General features: G+C 35.3%; 1 protein-coding gene across 4 annotated transcripts in view; it reads right to left on the bottom strand.

Moving 5' to 3' along the window:
- Positions 1 to 22,075, bottom strand: part of LOC145690274 (DDB1- and CUL4-associated factor 8) — a 56,943-nt gene that overhangs the window by 1,068 nt on the left and 33,800 nt on the right. For all 4 annotated transcript variants that reach the window (XM_081765021.1, XM_081765024.1, XM_081765022.1 and 1 more), the window contains exons 5-10: positions 18,315 to 18,550; positions 16,278 to 16,452; positions 11,655 to 11,820; positions 7,990 to 8,120; positions 6,308 to 6,427; positions 2,803 to 2,919 (exon numbers count right to left, since the gene is read on the bottom strand). In XM_081765021.1, the coding sequence (XP_081621147.1) occupies positions 2,803 to 2,919; positions 6,308 to 6,427; positions 7,990 to 8,120; positions 11,655 to 11,820; positions 16,278 to 16,452; positions 18,315 to 18,550 (945 nt within the window). The remainder of the gene's footprint in view (positions 1 to 2,802; positions 2,920 to 6,307; positions 6,428 to 7,989; positions 8,121 to 11,654; positions 11,821 to 16,277; positions 16,453 to 18,314; positions 18,551 to 22,075) is intronic.

The following is a 22,075-nucleotide window of genomic DNA, read 5'->3' as shown; positions in this document are numbered from 1 at the left end:
GCACAACACTGGTAGCAATCCAAAACATTTATCATGCGAAAAAAGAAGATGAATCACAGCACTGTAACTCGGTGGTTCCAGAAATTTCGTGCAAATAGAAAAATATCGAAGATCAATAAAGGTTCTGTCACCCCAAACTAACAGACTCTGAAGTCACGCAACACTCCATTGAGACAAAGTCATTATCCAGCACACAGCAGTTATTAAATCAACTCGCATGTCCCAGTCCACTGTACTGCGTCACCGTTACGAAGTCGGGAAAACCATCAGGAGCTGTCGCACTATTCTAAATGAGTTGACTCCAGCTGAGGCCCAGAAGAGAGTGGATGTGTGTTGACAACTGTTGCAAAATCTGCGTGATGTGCGTTTCCTGAAACGAATTGTCACATGCGACGAAAAGTGGTTTCTTCTAAAGTCTGAATCTGCAACAACAGTGGGTAAGCAAGGGACAACTTCTAGATCCGGCAGTTTCGAATAAAGTAAAATGTGTGGTATACGAAGGGGGCAATTCACTTTGAACTTGTTGCTAACAGTCGTGCCATCGATGTTGACTTTTATCCCGAAAAGCTTAAGCGGATGTATGCTGCATTATGTCAAAAATACCCTTTACTGTTGAACTGGAAGCACTCTACTGCAGCAGGCTAATGCAAAACCACATTTGGCTTGAAGAAATCAACAAAAAATTCAGAAGTTTGATGGCATCAAATGGCGTCTCTCCCGTCATATAGTCGTGACCTTGCCCCCTCCAGATTCGGCCCATGACGCATTTCTGAAATCGCGATGCTTCACTAACTAGTAGAAGACGGAAGCTCCAAGGACTGACTTCTTTGCATCTAAACACAAAATGTGGTATCGATATGTAATCGAGCAACTGGCAGAAAGGTAGCTGCAGACAGTTCAATACGAGGGCTATACTTTTAGTGTTAACCTGTTCTCATTGTATTGCAATACAGGTATGGTGTGTACCAGAATACTACAAGATTTATGACTTATCCTTGTAGTAACATTTAAGACTGTTTTTATATTGGTATCGCTAACTTGTGAGTTAAGTGTGTGTATAATAATAATAAACATTTCAAAAACTTGTTGCTGGTTTGTGTTTTTTTGTGACAACAAAAAGACTAAACTGAACAAAGAGTAAAAATATTTGTGAAGCTGAAGTTCTCCATCAGTGTCTAATTGTCGAAAGCAACTAGATGCCGAAATCAAACTAAGAATATAACCTGATTAGAATTCTCAGGGAACATAAAGAGCGAGGTATCTACATATCACTAGCAACTAACTCTACAGCCTATAGAATCTGGATCTTCAATGCCGTGTTCACAAAACCTCTCCATTGACTTCTGTCCTTAGCAAATTGGATCCAGGTTCTACTCTGTATTCACATTTCTGCGAGATCCATCTTAATATTGTCCTCTCATCTGCGCCTACATCTTCCTAAATGGTCGTTTTCCAATTGGATTTTCAGTCCAAACTTTGAAAGTGTTCCTACTTTCCTCCACTCTGGCTACATGACACGCCCACCTGTCTCTCCTAGATTTGATGACCATAACAATGTTTGGTAAACCGTATAAATTATGTAGTTCCTCGTTATGAAGTTTCCGCCATTTCCCATTCCTGTTCCTCTTGGGTCCGAATATTCGTCTCAGGATCTTGTTCTCACTTTCAGTTTACGTTCTTCCCTCAGAGTAAGCGACCATATTTCGCAATCATACAGAACAATAGGCATGATTATCCTTTTATATATTTTAAGCTTCAAATTCCTTGACAGAATTCGCGACGACAGAAGATTTTGAACTGAATAATAACATGAATGCCCTGCTTTCAGTCGACATTTAATTTCTTCGTGAATATGGTTTTCGTCTGTTAATGCTGATCCTAGGTATTTGAAAGTATTATTTGATAATTTGTAGTATTACGGTTCTGAAGAAATCCCATGTATCTGTTTTCTCTGCATTTACTTCCAAATCCATATCCCTGCAAGCGTTTAATAAGACCTCTGCATTCTTTCAAATGTGCAGTAATGATATTTTTAATTCTAGTTTTGGAGGGAAAAGAGGGCAGATAGATCCGGAATTTGAAGAAGAAAGAAAAAAAAAACTGCTCGAGTATTTGTGATTACTGACGCAAATAGGAATTCGAGTTTCGGCAAAAAAGAAATCTAAGTAGTGAATAAATGACATGCGAAGAACTTCACCTGTCGGAATGGTGGAAAGTGTAATTTCCGTGAAGATCAAACTGATATCGAATAAGATTAAGTTCTAACCGAAAAGGCTTTTCCGATCGACCGGACGTAAAATACTTTGCTAAAGGTCCCCAAACGTCACTCTGTCATTACGAAAACGTATCTTCAAACACGCTGCAACAATACCACGGATCCAGTTCCAATCCTTACTTAAGTCCATGTGATTTTCACATTTTGGGCCCAATGAAGAAACACCTCAGACGACGCTACCACGTCGCGGATGACGAGTTACAGGCTGCTGGTACAGAATGGTTTGCTTCTCAGCTAAATACAATCAATCATCAGCTGGTATCCAAAAGAGATAAGTGCCTTAATGCAATGTGAATTTGTGTAACCAACTTCCGTAATGCTTTTCCATGGACCTTCCATGAAACCTTTTCATTTCATGGCATCTTATATTTTCCAGTAACTAAAAATTTAAAATTTACATTCTTCCTACAAGAATTAGATTTTTATACAATTTTCCTATAATGCTAAGAATTTCTTATGTAAATAAAGTTAATGTTTCCTTAAAGTAATATTTTTCTGTTAAAATGGACAAATTTAATTATACGCACTCTTCGCCGTTCAGTCCTTCGAATATGTCTCCATAATATCCACAACATTTGTCCATCAAATGAATCTGGGCCACTATGACGATCATCATTTCGTCCTTTATGGTTTGATATAACGGTCTGAAATAGAAATACACAAATTGCGATTACAATTCTAAACTTTAGAAAACAGTATTATTTAATTCAGTACTAAGTTTTTCTTAGTCCCACCTTCTTTATTTACTGAGCAGATGGATGCAAAAATGTATCACATAATAAATGAATTATCACTTAATAGTGTATAAAGTTTAAAAAAAAAAAAAACATGAAACGAAATGGACAATTAAAATAATATTTTTTAGTGTGATTATTTGGTACGCGGAAGGTGAGAGAATAGTCAAAGCATTTAAAGGTAAGAATAACCTGAGGCCAAGGTTGTGTGAACTGGAAAATAAACTTTCCCACAACAAGCTATAACATAATATCTAGCTAACCTCGATATGTGCATTTGTAATCTGATCTATTGTTTGCAAGTAAAGTTAAAAACAAAATATTTGGTAACGTTCTGGTAGACAAATATACGGATTTTCCGAAACTAAACAGAAAAACAAAAATAGCCTTTATATTTGTATACATAACAATAATATTTATCAGAAAATTACTATTTGAACTGTTTAAAATTCAAAAATATAGTGCCAACTAGTTGTAACAAACAAGGACGATGGTGCGTATAAAAAGCAAAACTTCTAAAGAAAATGGATCATTTAACATTCATTCATTCGGAATTAATAATTTATTTGGTTTCCATCATTTTGGATTTACTTCGTTTTGTTCAGATCTCTGACAAGTAAAGGGTCCAAATGGATGAATCGAGCTGCGGGATGAGACATAGTGCGCCTAATAGAGGATGTGAAAATATTTATATGTGAAAAGTTATAGCGGCTGAGCGCCATAAGAAACGGAGGGGAAGGGGATCAAATTTGGAGGGAGAAGGGCATGTATTTACAAGTATTAGGTCTAGATACATGATTAAGCCTTAGTCAACAAGTACTTTATTTTTAACAACGGAAATTTTGGATTTCACAAAGAGCTATGTAGTAGTCAGTGAGTTATTCACAATGTCACACATTGAAACGAATAGTTGTAGTATAGAGGTGGTTCAGTAGTTTACAAATTATGGGAGTGCCTATAAATGATTTCCACTTCAGTGGTTTTGACATGGGATATTCAAATTTATAAATATCATACACGCTAACAGATTTCCACCAAAGTTGATTCACACATTCCACAGCAGGCACTCATTTCATGCATCACTCATACATAAATAGCGAAAGATTCTATTTCGAGTAACTTTTACAGAAGTTTTCAAAACAATACCATGTGATTTCGTTTACATAAATATACTTCGTGTAATTTTTAACTGTACCTATATTGCTCTCTTGTTATTCGGGGAGAAAACGGAACGTATAATGAAAAAATAGAAATTGTCGAAGCGTACAGCTGCTTTGCAGTTTTCGATAACAGTGGCAAATATATGAGAAAAATAAAATAAAAACCTCGATTTTGTTTATTACACTTTTTTTCCCTTTTTCTTTCTTTCTTAATAATAACACTCAATGGACCATAAAAAAAGTTCGGAATAACAATCAAAATAACACGAGTATATGAACTTTTTGCTGCTGTAGATGTTGAATGATAAGAGACTATGCTTTAGGGCTGGAAACAAAGACAAATGTACATAAGTCACTTTATTCACAGTTGTAGTATGTCTATATCACGTCGACGGTGAACGCCAAAATACCACTTAAAATACATGCTATTCGGAATCACCTTATGAACGCAAAATGACACATTAGGAATCATGTTGTCTCTTCTACGTTTATGACGAGTGTTACGGATAAGGAAACATGTCTACGCATTAGGAATCACATTTTCTCTTCTATGTTTATACTGTTGGGTATAGACATGCCATTTTAGCCGGTGCACATTGTATAAGAAGTTCGGCCTTGCTGTAAATTTCTATGAAAAATTCGGATCTTTGACGAATTCTGAACTTCTCTTTTTATCTTGTTCTCTTTATAATCAAATATGGTTTCCAATTATGTAAGCTGCAACAATGACGATGCCAGAGAGAGAGCTGACAAGGGAGTCGAGAGCCCACTCCCTCTGCGGTGGCTACGGCTCCCCCCAGATGTGCAATGTAGGTCAAGTAATACAAAACTATCCTTTTCGGTGTGCAAAATAACTCCCAAATTTTCCCCCTTCCCCCTGAAGTTGGCATTGAACTGCGTAGCAATAGTACAAATAGGGGAAAGCAGAAAATAAACCCAGGCGTTGTACACAAGATTTGTAAATTATCTTTCAGGAATTCCCGTGTATAACTTTGACACAATATATAAAAAAATAACACACTTCAACCTAAAATCACTATTAACCGTCCAATAAAATATGTAAGGAAAAGACCCTACAATTTAGTGACATGGAACAATGCACTAAATAACCTACTCATGTATATATATATATATACACACTTCAGCAAATACGTATTAAGGATTAAGGATGATTTAAAGGGACAAGTTTTAGCGATAGATGTTACTACAGTCTTTGTATCTCTCTAATGTATTTTTTACCCTTCACGAAAATTTACAATTTCTCCTACCAATTTCAATCTAGGGACTTCAAATTTTTAGAGAAGGAACTTCATAACCTATGAAAGGTAACAATCCGTGCCGATCTTTTATTTAGAATTTTTTTCATTGTGGAAACAGTTTCATTGTTAAAGGTCTGCATATCTATTCCAACAATCAAGCCATTTCAACAATGAAGAAAACTCTAAATAAAAAATCGGCACGGATTGTTGTCTTCGATAGGTTATTAAGTTCCTTCTCTAAAAATTTGAAGTCTGTTGGTTGAAATTTGTAAGAAAAATCGAGAATTTTTCTGGAAGATAAAAAATACACATACGAAGACTGTAGTGACATCTATCGGCAAAACATCCCTTTAAACTAACCTTAACTCAAAATGTTATTTTTTAAGTTTACTATCGTGATTTTCTACTCCTTGGTCCTTGACTCGATGTTTTGAGATATTTACGAAAAGTCACTCTTCCTACGAATGCTTCCGCGCCGTGGAGGGACTGGATAGAGAACAGAAGGCATTTAATCACTGCAGCAAGTAAAATTACATTTTCTTACTATCTCAGTAAGAATTTAACGTTGACTGTACATTTTAGGCTCAGAACTACGAGAAACGAACGTCAATAATGATGAAAAAAATTTATAGAACGAAATCAGAGACGAAACTACGAAAATTTACGCACAGACTCACACGATGGCGTCTACTACAAGTTTTGTGATCTCGAATTTCAATGAGGATATTTCCCCCCCCCCCGTGTAAATTGGCACCTGATTTAATTTTACAGAGCTCTCTTGATCTTTTCAAGTCATTGATATGGGGGGAGGGGGGGACAAGGATTTCTTTCCTTTATTACTACCTATTACAAAATCGCAAGTTACTATATTTAACTTACTGATTTAAGTCCTGCCATTTCTGGCTCTTGTTCACAAGAAGGAACCCATATTTTTACATCATCATCAAGGCCACTCGTTGCCAAGACAGGAAGTTGTGGGTGAGCTTCTAAACAGTTCACCTGAAACATACAGCAAAAATTAGGTGCTGGGAAAAACTGACTGTTGCCTACATTTCATGAAGATTTCATCTATTTCTTGCACTATGAACTGTAAAAAAAACTCATGAAGAAAAGTAAGGATAACTGACTAATTTTTTTACCGCTGCTTTTTAATACTTATGTGCTAATTATATGCTAATTAACTTCAACAGTTCAATCCATACTGGGGCCTTACGATCAGTTCATTTGATTCGCTGGAAATCCAATTATTTTTCCATCCGATTGGTGTCGTTTACTCTTATCCAATGAAAGGAAACAAACTGCAAAGTATTCCAAAGAAAACTGATTACATCATTGTTTATAAATTACCTAGTTTGATTCAATGTTTGTTTACTAACATGTCTCAATGTTGTTTTAAGAGATCTCTAATTCGTAAGTAACACGCAGTTCCCTTCAAACGTTTAGTGGACAGATATGAATCCAGGTTAAGTGATTATAAACAGTGATAAAATCAAGTTTTTCGGAATACTTAGTTGCCTCGATTTTTCTTTCACAGTACAACAAGTCATATCAATCGGATGGAGAAATAACTGAATTTCCAGTGAAGCAGAGGAGCTGATCGTGAGCAAGATCTCAGTGTGGACTGAAATGCTACAGTTATTTAGTACATAAACACAAAAAACAATGGTACAAAAGTGAGTCAGTTGTTGTTACATAGTATGTACCTTATAGCTTCTATCAATCATTTTCATGAATAAATAAATAAATATATAAATAAGAACTTTTATATAAAAAATGACCATTATTTCTGTTTCTTTCATTTCAATATGTCAAGAGTAAGCCCTCATCTGATACCGATCTCTAAAACCGCTGAGCTTAAAAAAATTGGAGTTTTGTACAAATGTTCTACGGACAAGTATAAATAAGATTTTTTCTTTAACTACATAAACATCGTTAACTATCCTATAGTACACACTTTCTAAATACCATCATTTTTGCATGAGTTTTCTAGGTATAGCTCAACATTTTTTACACTATGACATCAAGTCAACGATGTCTTATTGCCAGTTCATATATTTCCTGTAAAGGACAGAATAAATTACACTTGCGAATTCAGTCAATAAATGTTTCAAAGAAACTGCGTTTAGTAATTCACTGTTCCCTTTTTCTAGATCATTATGAAAAGTAAAGAAACTAAAGTGAGTAGATTTTTTAAATATCAATACAATAAAAAGTAACTTAAAATCAAGGTAAAAGTGCAGAACTGTACACTCAATTACTTGAATTGTAACAAGCCCTGAAGTCCTGTTTCTTTAGATAGTTAGGTGACTGAACATTAGTGGTGTTCTGCAATTTAACATGATTTTTGATATACCTAGCTTCCTTAACTTACAAAAGACAACAGTGATCTACTGAGATTTCAAGTTCTTTTCTAAAGATTCATTAGTGCATCTGACGTTTTTCTGTATCTACTTCGTTTTCTCATTACATCTAGTACAACTTGATTCCTGTAATAACGTAATTTCCTAGTTCTATAAAATGTAATAGTATAGATTAGTACATACATTTCAGGAAATACTTACCACACCATTTTCGTCTCCTGGCATCCATTGCACAATTGATTCAGTCTCTTTTTCCCAGAAGAAAATGTTTCCACAGTCAGAACCAGAAATCACAAATTCACTTTTTGGGCCAAAGAAATTCACGCCTTTCACTATAAACAAAATTAAAAAATACACTAAAGATATATCATTTATAGTAACATAAGATATAACATGTGAAGTAAATTACAATGTACTGTTCCTAGCAAAAAAAATGGGTACATATATCAAGATACGCCCTTTTGTCACTAATTCCTTAATGAACTGCCTAATCGAAACTATGATTAAAATTACAGAGTCAAATTTAATAAACTCTGGTAGAAAGTGAAAAAAATAACGCACGTGAAGTTTCAATTTCAACCGATAGATGTAAACAGTGAACGATGTTTGCTGCCATTAACGGCATGACGTGTAACTTATAGTATCTGTTTCAATAGTAGAAAATAGAGTATGGATAGTTACCATTAAAGTCACCGTAGCCCGTCAAGACATTAATAGTTTGATCCCATCAGCTACCCCAACCAAGGTAACTGCTCTAGACTAACTATTGCAAAACAACGAAGAGCAAAAAATTCACTTTCGCTCAAGAATTATCGTGCAGTGATGGACGGGACGTGTCACCGTTATCCGTTACGATGTTAACGGACTAATCCAGTACCGAACTTGCCGAGAGAATAGCTCTGGGCATTTATTACATAAAAAGAATTTTAAAAAATCGCTTTTGTTGAAGTTATGTTGAGTAACGAATGCACGTATATACTAACAACAAAATTTTATGTCTCACATGCGTGATCCCATTAATCAGAGAATGAATGACAAAGAAGGGGCCGCGGTGGCTCAGTGGTAGAGCATTCACCCTCTGGTGCATGGGGTCGCTGGTTCGATCGCAGCTCGCGTAAAGTGAACTTTGTGCTGGACACACATCGTGTGCGTGGGTTTCCTCGGGGTTCTCCCGTTTCCTCCCACTTCCTTCCTTCCACCATTTCATTAATTTCTCATCATCACCGCCTCCTTTAGCCTGCCGGTTATAACGTGAGACGTAGAACTCAAAGATTTCATTTGGATGACAGAGACTAAAAGTATAAAGAAAGAAAAAAAAAAATGCGGACAAAAAGGTATTAAAATCTAACTGGAAATAATGAAGATAAACATTCAACAACTTAAATGAAGTCTTGCATAGTGTTCAAATAATCTAAAAATAAATCTGATCGTTGTCCGGAAGTAACAATATTTCGAATATTTCACGAAATTAGAAGATGGAATCAATGAATATAAATTATTATTATTTTCAAACTATGTTCGGTAGTCAACTTTTAAAAGGTTTAAGAGTACCGTCATCAACAGTATGATAAAATTTCGTAAACATGTTAAGTAAAATTTAACAATAAAAACTGAATTTCAACGTTTGTCTGTAAGCTTTATAAATAATTGGAAACACAATATTTCGTATTAGACTGCAGTCTTACAAAATATCGAATACATATACAATGAGACCGATACTATTAAATATAATCCCTGGCATTTCATGTTTCTCACATTATTACTAAACTTTAAGCATTAATAAAAACGGGTATGGAAGATAAAATATTACTATCAAAATGTGAGATACCTAGAATTGAGTTCGATAGCAAAAGTATTGCGTTCTCAGTACCTCAGCAACCATTAATTTGTTGTTTTCATACTAAAGATATTCGAATAATCTCATATCTGAATAATTCTGGCAGCTAGATAATATTCATACATTGTAAAGGGATTTCTTTTGTCGTGCTAATTAACCTCTTCTAAAGAAAACTGTTACTGTAGATCTTGGAATGTGATTTTTTTTTAATCACATAAATTACACACACAAGTGTTGAAAACTTTACATTCTCATGGGGGAGGGGAAATACATTGCCAAATTAACATTTCTTTATTTTTATTTATTTTGAGTTTAATGTACTACAATTATGCACCGAGTTTAAGGGACATGGTGAAGATGAAATGAATGATAATGGAGGAATGAAAAAGTGGGAGAAAACGGGAGGACCCAAGAAAACCCACGCACATGCTGTTTGTGCATAACAAATTTCACTTGGCGGGACCTAGGATCGAGCCAGAACAACCATGCACTAGAGGTAACTAACAGAATACCCATTCTTCGCATGGAAATAATACGTTTCATTTAGGACATAAAGCTGAATTTAGATTTAAACGGAGTCGGAAGTGTCACTGTTCATGTCAGCGACCCCGAAAACTATGGATTCGACGCTAATATCGATTATTTTTAAATATCTCCCCCTCCCCTAAGTTGCACCGTCAAAATGAAATGATAAAAACCATTCCAAGACCGAATCTCATCTAAATTGAAAACTTAATCGAGATCGGTCCGGGTGGTTTAAGAGTTATTAACACTCGCCCAACGAAGATGCTAGAAATAACGCATCCGACGAACATAGGGTCATTTTTGACCCATCAATATTTTAATTGTTTTTTTTAAGGAGAACATAGTATTATTACCAGATTTTCAATTAATTTAAAGGTTGATATTAGTGATGTGCATATTGGTCTTCAGTGGTGGATCTAGAAGCCAAATATGGGAAGGGGGGGAGGGGAGGTCAACCAGAACCCAGACTATAACTTCAGTTACTTTCTTCTTGGTGTCTAATCAGTTCACGAGATATCTCATCTGAAGATTTCAAAAACTTTTGCTCGGACATTATTACCGCACAGTTTATTTACATTATTCGTCTGCACGAGTGAAATTGGACTAAATGTTTGATATTTACTCTCAGAAGCAGTGTTACCAGTTCGTGAAGAGAAATTTCCCGTCCGAAGACATGCAATTTTCCAATATGATTCAATGTTTCCCGCAAATATATAACGCACACAATCACACCCAGATATGCATATACAGGTCTATTACCATGCGTTTCCATTGTTACCTATTTTGAAGAAAGATATCTTGTATCCTACATTATTTGGAAAGAAATACCCGCATTCCCGACACACATGAATTTCCCGTTTTGTGGGAATTTTTGCCACCTGGCAACACTGATGACATGTTGGGGCATGCTAAGGGAATGAGCAAAGAGTAGAAGTGATCATGCGGAATGAGTAAAATGGCAACAAATCGGACGGTGTGAGGCAGACAAGACAAATAAAATATCCTTCACGTGAACTACGAAGACCGGGTCATTCAAGACCCAGACAAGGAATTGTTTATTTGTGCTTGACAAATAAAGAATGCTACGGTAATAGAAGTGTTACTGCATGGTACGTAGGTTAAAAGAAGCATACCTCGCTCGATGACCGGAAAAAGGAAGAAGAAATAGGAAAAAAAGTTAAAATAAAACATTTATGGGTCAAACATGACCCGATCATCGTTGAGCGAATTTTAAATCACAAACGTAGTCACTTTCATGTTTATTTATTTTTATATATTTTTCCCCTCTCCTAAGTTGCACCGTCAAAGTGCAATGACAAAAACCATCCCAGGTCCGAAGCTCATATATGCTGAAAATTTGATCCAGACCGGTCGTGTGGTTCAAGAGATATGAAGTCACAAATATAGTCATTGTCATTTATATTATATATATATATATATATATATATATATATATATATATATATATATGGATAGATAATAATAATAACCGGAAATACTTTACCTGTTGCATTATTTCTGTGGCCTTCGTAACGATGAATATATTCAGCGCCGTCTGAATGCCTCGTATCGAATAAAAATATGTCTTCATCATTGTATGAACCTAGTATTTCAGTTCCGTTATAATTAAATACAGCACACGTTACATGAGTACCGGGCCTGTAGTTGAGCTGAAAAAATACCAAAAATTTTAGTACTCCACAGTTAAATTAAATCAAGTCTAAGTTACATTAGTAACACTTAAGATTAAACTCAAAATACATTACCTACTGTACTGAATACTCTGCTTGAGAGAACCAATATTGTGAACAAGGAGAATTACGATAGAAATTTTCCCGACATTGCATTGAAGTTAGCTAAACATCATAAATGTTTCTTTGAAAATACTTTACGCTTACACAAAATATGAAATAAATATAGATATCTATCACAGAAGTTTTTCCAAAGTAATATGAGAATTGAGATTTCAAGTACTGGAATGTACGTGTGTAAATGAGGAGTTCTTTGAAAAAGATATCAAGAGGATTTTTAAGATGTCGAAATAATTAGCCTTCCTAATATAAATAAAGAAGATATATATATATACCACTTACTTAAATAATCTTTAAAATACATTTTTTACGTTTCATTTATTTATTTTTAATGGATTTTTTTTTCGAAATAGGCTAGATATTTCGGATTTCTTCTGATTGGTCAGAGAGAAAAACCCAGATGCCACTACTGGGATTTCAATCTGAGATCTCCCGATTAAAAGTGAATATTAATGTGTGCATCTACGATCGCTTTTTTTCATCTATTATGAGCGATCATTATTCACAGAATATATTCATTATGTATGTGTAGTGTGTGAACAGTTATATGACAAATATGGAGTACAGTACGTACCACTTAAGCGAAAGCACCCGTTGCAACAATGCTAATACAGAAATAATGTTAAAACAACAGCTTTACTGGTGGGAGTTTCAGGAAATTAACATATATTTACTACACATATTATCTTTTAAGTGAAGGGTTAATAAATCGTAATCAAAATTTTGTAGAACAGAAAAATAATTTACAATAAGTAATTGTTAGTCAACAATACTAGTAAGTATTCCTTAGTAACTGTGAAATGTTTTTTATAAATTTATCTGAATTATACTTACGTGGTGAGAGAGAAACAGCACAAGGAATTTTAAAGAAGCAAATGTAAGTACAAATTTTACTATAAGTCATATAAGAAAATAGTTTTAAAAAAAATATTATGTTGACCTAATATTTGAGAGTTCTATTCATAAAATACATTCACATCTTCTCGAACTTAGGGTTTGAAAAATATTACTTCGTGAAAGGTTCACACAAAAATATTGACGAGCTAAATTAAAATTTAATATTCTCTATACACTCAACAAAAATTCAGATTTTGGATGCTATTTTTCCTATTTGACTAGATGTCACAAAATTCTTAGAAAAAGAATTCTTCCCTTGAGTCTTCAGATCAAAAAGTCCCGCCAATGAATTACACTAAGTTAAGATTCATTAATATTTTCATTGCTTTTTGAAATATTATGAGATGAAATATATTCTATAAACATATTTTCCAAAATTTTCTCCTATGTTAGAGGTCAAATCTCTAATTCCTCCCTTTCAACTACCAGAAATAACGAAAGTATAGATTTAAAATCATGTTTCTTATCTATTGATAGACATATTACTTTACGAGCATTTATTTACTTACTTTCGTATAATAAAAAACCTGAAACACGTATTCTACTTTAATATACTCTGAATTATGACCAGGAATCAATACTGTCATGTTTAATTTAGTTCAAAGTCGAAAGATTTGAATGAGTGTTAGACACATTACAAAATGATGGTGATCATAAAAAATTTACGCAAATACAAGGTAACGAAGATTTCGCTGATCTAAGTAAAAATGTACTAATTGCTATGTTGTTCAATTTATCTTCGCAAGTTCTCTCAACAGCATTTATAAATTAACATTACGAAATGGATAAGAACTGAAACTCTCAGTTCATTCGAATCTACTGTCAACACTAGTAGCATCATTCTGCGGCCTTTTCTTCCATTTGCGATAAGCTGTCGTTAGATGCTGTACTATGTGATAGCTTTTGTGTTTCTTCTTCTACTTTTCTTTTCTTTTTTCTTTTTTTTTATCTCATGAAGCGTTCGATTTATTTAATTTCTATTGGGTTTCTTCTATTTTCTGGTAAGTAATTTGTTCTTGATTCACGCTTCGGGACTCTTTGTTCCGATCACGTTCTTCTCGCACTCTCAGTTAGCTGCAGCAAAGATATCCCGAAAATGAAAAGCATGCAGATAATTATATTATATATATATATATATACAGGGTGAACAGTAACTACGTGGACAAACTTGGACGGGTGATAGTACATCTAAAAAGAAAAAAAAAAAAGTCCTAGTGAACATGGGGGAAATTCCGTCCTGTTTAGGAGTGACAAGAGTGTCGAAAGCGTGTGAATATGAATTTCAGAGATCAACAGCTTAAAAACAATACATCGTAGAGAGTGCGGTTAAAAACGTCACTTAGAAAGTCATATCTACTCTATTGAAAAATGCATGTTTGAAAACGCAGCTACGTGTGCACACTGGATTGACAACGTGTGACACTTCTTTACTTTACAACATGTCCCGGAATCCCTCCGTTCCTTTGGGGAATCCTGCGCGCACGCATAGCTGCGTTTTCAAACATGCACTATTCAAAAGAGTAGGTATGACTTTCTAAGTGACGTTTTTAACCGCACTCTCTACGATGTTTCGTTTTTAAGTTGTTGGCCTCTGAAGTTCATGTTCCCACGCTTTCGACACTCACTCCTAAACGGAACGGAATTTCCCCGATATTCACCAGGACATTTTTTGCTTCTTTTTAGATGTACTATCATCCGTCTAAGTTTGTCCACGTAATATTACCGTTCACCCGATATATATATATATATATATATATATATATATATATATATATATATATATATATATATATAACGCTGCCAAAAATAAAAATAGATTAAAAACCGAAAGCGTGTAGCGACGAAAGGCGTTACAGACGGCGAGAAAAGGGGGTGGTTGACACGAATCGAGAGAGAAGTTATGGTTTCGTAAACACAGAAGGATGAAACTACGGCTGGAAGAATCTGAACTGGCACTAGTATAGAACATGACACAAGTATTGAACCTGGGTTTCTGGAATTTGTTCGATGGAGGTGTGGCTTGTTTCATGAGACCAGTTTCTGTAATGAGGATGTGAGGGTTGAAGAGGCCTTTGATAACGATTTTAGAGTGGGTGGAGAAATGTTTCCGGTATACGTTGTTAAGGTGGTGAGTATGGGATAAGCAAGATTCATTATTGTCTGTACAGAATGGAGGCTGGAGAAATATTACGGAAGTTCTGACTAGAGAATTTTGCAGTGACGAGGTTTTTCTTTTCGGTGGTAGGTTCAGTTTCAATCAAGATACGAGCGGATATGAAATGTGTTTTTGAGACGCTGAATCCATATCCATAAACCGTAACCCACTTATTTAATCCATATCGAACTCCGTAACACACACACTCTTTTCATTTTTGCTCTGATACCTATTATAGAGAATACACTGTGGAAGTTTGATGTGCTGAGTTCTTGAGATTCACCTACGCGTTTACAAATTATTCTACGGCGGTTAGACAGATATTCTTGCTTCAATAGAGGAATAAGATGTTACGAAATATATTTTTAAGACATTGAATTCATATTTCCTGCTATTTCTTTCCGTTGTTACTATGGTACCTATCCAACGACGGACTAAGAGTCATTCTATAAACCTTTACTTAGACAACATACTTTGCAAGTCTAAACGGGAAGAGCTTAATAAACATTAGCACATGCTCAAGTATGGATGGTGCCTATTCTCTGAAAAATATGAATATACAACCAGGAATTTCATTTATAACAAATCTTCACGCTATCTGGCGACTCAACTGTGAAACTATCTCTTTTTTCCTTTCCTTATTCTTTTTTACGGATAAAAAAACCTACTTTTCATCAAAAGTATTTGTGGTATTAAGCTGACATTATCAAAAAGATTACAGACAACTTCTACATAAACAAGGTCTTTGTATAAACCAATTATCCTTTACCCTATTACACTATTTCTACATAACCTTTGCTAAGTGTTAGTTTCTCGATGTTTCTAAGAAAACCATTTTATGTATATATTATTTATTGACTAATTTTAAAATTTGTTATTATATGGATATACTTAAATTGTAAAATTTTCTAATATGCAATGCCACCCACAAATCTTACCAGCAAATAGAGAAGCCTATTATGTCAAAACAAAAATTCAACATTTGAAGTTCTGAAAAATCTATGTTTAAACCATGAACGACATTTTCCATTCAACAATGCCACACGTAAACCTTAACCACAAATAGAATGAAATACATGTGAAGAAAAAAAAAATTTGTGCAGGCAAAAATCAAACATTAAAAACATTGACAAAGGAAACCTTAAAACATTTAAATCAATTTAATCAAGAGGGGTACGAGAAATAGTAGTTTAAGTGCTGCAATAGTAGATACCTGATAAAGTATACATGAACTGCAAAATAACTAAACAAAGTAGTACTTTACCAAGTGATGTGGACAGAATTTTTTCAACGGTCCTGCATTATCTGAACACTTCCTCTTATCGTAGATTCGAATGAAATGATCTCGTCCACTTACACAGAACTCATGCGTATTCAACGGGTTTGAATGAATACTATAGAGGGCGATCTTCTTCGTGGCTTCCTTTACTACTACTAATCTGAAAAGTACATAAGCTCTCTCACAATGAAATGATACATGAATTTCAACTAAACTATACACTCAATGCAAATTAGGAGTTAATGACTAATGAGGTATAATCATTTCTCTACGAGCATAAAATCAGAATTACTTCAATACTTCCAACTTGGTAAGGAAAACAATAAGAATTACTTCTATGACTGCAAGGGAGACACGACAGTTCAGTGACTAATTCATGTCTGGAGGAAGGATACTTCCTATGATCTCACATCATGTGAGTCTCGGTGAATAACACCGTGGCAAGGCAAATATATAACTTTACTAGTGGTTCTTTAATTTCAACAGGCTCAAACCAATTCTGTAGTTTTTTCCGTGATGTCTCGTTTCCTCCCACAATCTTCATTTCCACGTATCAACTATCTCTTTTAGCCTAGAGTCATGAGGTGTTAAATTTTATCATCACCATGACAGATTTAATTTCATTTCTACGCTTTTGGCCAATACTGCATTACTGTTCAATTCATATCAACTATTGAACCAATTTAACCCTCTCTCAGTATATAGCAAATTTCACAAGATCTAGCCTTCTGAATTATTCCGAGAAATGAATTTCTCAGTCATTAACAGCAACTGCATTTTTCGAAGAACAAAACTGTTCATCGTTACATAAATAAAATTACCCATTCCTCTTCTGAGCTACTGGTTCTGAATTTTCTCGAGTTAAATTAACATGTTAATATGCATTAGTTTATAAAATTTGAACAAAATCTTTACGAACATTTGAAAAAATCGTGGGAATATATGAACAGACCAAAGTCCCAAAATTAGTTTCCTTTCTCCAAGTAGAATTCGTGGTATATGCGAATTTGTTTCAAATTCCAATATTTCTTTGGATACCAAAACTCTTCACTCCTACTGATTCTGAAAAGTACCAAGTAGGTTTAACGCAAGCGAGAAAAATTCGTCCTTCATTGATTATAGCACAGCATACAATGCAATGAAGTACTAATCAACATATCTTACTACTGTAGAAGTCTACTCCCCACCCGGGGATGCGTTTTGGTAGCTAATCTTCACAAGGAATTGGTAATTGATTTGAATCAATATGTTTTTCCAGTGTTTAGATCGTCTCTCTGCATTGCATATGTTCTGTATCCTAACTGATTCATTGAATGGCTATCAATAATAAAGATTGCATATGTGTATTAGGCAGATCAAGATCTACAACTTAGCTCAGCTTGGCCAAGACTGGAATTTCATCGATAGCGTTTTAGTAAAATGTCTTGATTTTACAGAGTCCAAACCTGCTTTTGATGGCCGATAACTCGGGTACCAAACGTTTATACACCATAATAGTCCATACTAAGCTCAAATGCATATTGAGCTCATTAAGATCTGCCACCACACTATGTTTGGTCAAAATGGATTAGTTTCATCGATCACGTTTTAGTGAAAATGCTTATTTTCATTAAGGCGAAACCCAACTTCAATGTCAATAACTCGGGAAAAAAGTCTGAACAACATAATATTTAATGTGTGATCTACTACCGTGGCAATTTGGTGACTATCGGGATGAGTTTATCGATCGCGATCGACTCATATTTCTTTATAATTGCTGTTTTAAGAACAAAATCAAATGAAGGACGAGAACACATTTCTTAAATTCCACTAAATAATCAAACAAAAGTACTCTGTAATTCCTAAAGAATTTGTTCATTTAACAGAAGTCTTATTGCAAATCAGGTAAAGGATCATAGAAATTTTCAATGTCTTATTTCTACTGAGTTTTTCGCAGCATTTCATTTTAAATGACTCGTAGTAGTTAAACTTTATATCTAACACATTTATTTTTATAAGTTCTACTTAAGTCAAAGCATTTACTTCTCTGGTTTGGGCTCCCGGACGTCTATGTTGAAAACAACAGCATCTTCCCCTGCGCTGAGGAACACATGCGGTGGCTCTGGTTGAACCGCCAGTTTATGCGCAGGTCCTCGATGCTGTGCTAAACGACGAGTCCAACGACATACTCCGGTCGACGACAGTTCAGCTAATCTCACTTGACCATCTCTCGCACAAGATACTATATGTGTGTCTCCCGTCAGAGGAAGAAACTTTGCCTGGAATGATGCAATTCAATCAGAACAAACAACGCATTACCATTTTTTTATTATTTCAGAACATTTGGTCTTATTCTAGGCTTCATTATGCTTACTTTTTAAAATGTATCATGAAATTGGTCTTTGAACCAGACGTGGTTATTTTCTTCCTATTTCACTCAAACCTCTCAACCTTATTATTCCTTAACCTACAAAACTTCATGAATCCAGAAACATTCCTCTGTCATACAAATATATGGAAGATCACACTGTCAAATAGTTTCATAGAGTCCTGCCTCAATAGAACTACCTGCCACGCGTTCTACGCGTCACTCACTGCAAAGCAGTTTACAGTGCGTACAGCAGGTTTTGCTTAAATCTGGTGACCCTTGCTGCATGGTCTGGCGAAAGAAAGGCATTAGAAGTTTCACTCAGACTATCAGATTGTAATTTACAAATAGCTTCATCTAAACTTTCCATAATATTCAATCTGTTAGACATTTTTCCTATTTTGAAGTGTGGTTCCCAGTTAAGCTGTGAATCAAACATTACTTCTAAATATTTTTCACTCGAGTTTGACATATCTGAACACACGGACTAAGAGGGACCACGTTGTATGCTAATATCAGGCAGAAAATAAACTTATTTCACATTGCAAGTTAATGTTCATAGAATATATTGGCTTTCCTACTCATAGTAGAGCAATTTTATCAACAAATGTGAAAGTGGAGACGCCAGGTAACATGTTTACAACTACGAGGTGTGTTCAAAAAGCCCTTAACTTTCGGTTGGCAAAAATATCATAACATTTATTTATTCACATATTTATTCACATAACATGCAATGACTAATCTCTTCAAGGTAGTCACCTTGGGAATCAACACATTTATACCAGCGATCCTGCCATTGTTGGAAACACTCAGGGAACACATCTCTTGGAACGGTGTTAAGGTGGAAAATTGTATTTCTTATAATATCTTCTTTGGAATCAAATCGAGTCCATTTCGGCAGCATTTTCAACTCTGGGAAGAGCCAAGTCATGTGACGCCATGTTGGGGAAGTAGAGAGACTGACAAACCACGGGAATGCTATATTTCGCTGAATCAGATGCGAAGTATGATCGGGAACATTAATGTGAAGCAACTGCAGAGTTGACATCGTTTGCGTCGTACAGCATTACGAAGGATCTTCCGGTAGTACTTTTTGGTATGAGTGTGTACTTCTGATGTACCGCCCTACAGGAGAAGAAGAAAACGGCCAGTACACCTTCATGTCGTTGCGGGTCTGCCGTGTTTGTCTTGGCCTCGGAGATTATCGATGTTTCTATTGTGTGGATTGCATCTTTGACTCTGAGTTGCACGAACACATTCACGTCTCATTACCAATGTTCACCGAGTTAGGAAGTTGGGGTCACTTGATGCGTTGTCCAGTGAGTTCTGTACGATTTTCAATCAGAGTTGCTTCTGCTCCATCGTCAGCAAATTCGGCACGAATTTCGGGCAATTTCTTCGAGGTCAACTCCGCTGTCAAAACTGAATGTATCGATCCAATGCTTAACCTCACCTCTGTCTCAAGTTCTCGAACTGGGATACGACGATTCTGAATGACCTGTCTTCAGTTGCTTCATAACAAGTCTCATTTTGGCTTGTTAAGGATTCTACCTAGGCTGGCCCACTGTTTATAATGTGCGGCCTTCCTCCACCTGCATGCTGTACCATTTATTTATCGGTTGAGATGTTCATGGCACCGTTCCCGAACACCTATTGCATCTTACGAATCGTCTCCTCTGAAGTACCATTCTGCTTTGGGCAAAACTTGCACAAGGACTATCCAAGTCGTTCCGTCATTTGCCACAAATTACATCCCTGACCAGCGCCGCTCACTACACGTTCGCAATCGAAGGCTGACCGTTCATGACTGTGACGCTTTCTGCGAGTGAGAAAAAAATGCACATTACTACACCTTTCACATGAATATCTCCAGCAACGGATGGCGCCAATACTCCATTCGTAAACATGGGTAAAAATAAGATTAAAATTTTTTGAATACACCTCGTATTATGTAAACGATAGAAGCAACGGTGAATCTTGAGGAATGCCTTGGAGTTGAAAAAAAATTTAATTGATACATAAGTTATTCTATTATATAGAAAATGGTATATAAAACGAATATAGGCTGCAGGTAGATCGAAGAAATGGAATTTATAAATTAATCCATTATGTCACACGCTACCTAAGGTTTTTTTCAAGTCAAATAGTAAAAGACATGATGAAAGGTCCTTATTCTTCGGATCGATATGTACTGAGAAGTCACAATATGCATGCAGAAAAAAGCAGTATAGAGGTACATATGCCACAATCTTTTTCTACCTTGGAGTGTGAGTTTTGAGTTGCAATATCGCAACTATTTTTATTTTTGTTTATTTTTTGCCTGTCACGTAACACTTTTGCACACAGAATATATTCTTTCCGCCTAACAAACTGTAAGAAGGTAATAATGTCGCTTTCTCAGAAAAAAGGTAAATTCTTGATGGATTCCATTTGAAACAAATTTTATCTCCGGATTTTACGCAACAATCGACAAGACGGCAATTGAAATCCCACGAATATATTTCAGTAGATAAAGATTTTCAGTTTCTAAACCAGGTTACAGTCTACCTGTGAGCTCTAAGTTCTTCCTTCTAGAAACGGATTTTAGCAAATGATTTAAGAAGACAAAAATGGCAAACAATTATATGCTGATTTACATCCATGTACGGTAACGGTAGAAATATGCACTAACCCCCGCAATATGCCTTACACACATTATAAAACCACGTAATTTCAGCTACACAGCAGCTACAATTGATACCTATTAAAACAGCACATTGATATGACATTAGGGGAAAAAAAATACAAATATGTAAAAATTCGATGTTTACTGATTAGTGATTCTGATGTTAAATTCATGTTCAAGACTATATTGGCGACGAAAACCTGTTTGATATAAATGAGAGAACCTCAAGGAAATCCATACACACATAGTGTTTGTTCACCACCAAACTAACTTAACGCGAGCTCGAAACAATCCAGAGACTACATACGGAGGTGAGAGCTCTATCACTGAGCCACAGTGGTCCCTAACTGGAGTTCTAGTTCATGTTACAAAACTGAGTAATTAAATTTCAGTTCAGTTATTGTTAACATTATTGATCTTGCATAAACATTTTTGTCGATAAACATTACTCTAATAGCTTTACAAATAGACCAAGGGCTGTGCCTTCAATGAATTTATCTTTAGGTATGTTTCTTCCATTAACAATTTCAGCTCGATGATCTGGTACAAGTTGTGATACCTCATTTCGGCTGCTATGAAACCCACTTCTTGAATCTGTAACAGTACTGATACGTCTTCCTATCGAATAGGTGTTCCTTTAATGACAAGTTCAGCTATTCTAGTGACACATGTCACTCGAGTTTCCCATAAAACACCCTTTCCCTTTTTTCGTGATCCCAATTTTAGCTATATTTCTGGCCAAATACGTACTGCTCCTCGTTAAACAGGATG

Source organism: Thermobia domestica, chromosome 7 (genome assembly GCF_964235325.1).
Source record: "Thermobia domestica chromosome 7, izTheDome1.hap1.1, whole genome shotgun sequence".
NCBI classification, from domain to species: Eukaryota; Metazoa; Arthropoda; class Insecta; order Zygentoma; family Lepismatidae; genus Thermobia; species Thermobia domestica.
The sequence above is the reverse complement of the archived record's forward strand: the minus strand, read 5'-3'. Positions and strand labels throughout refer to the sequence as shown.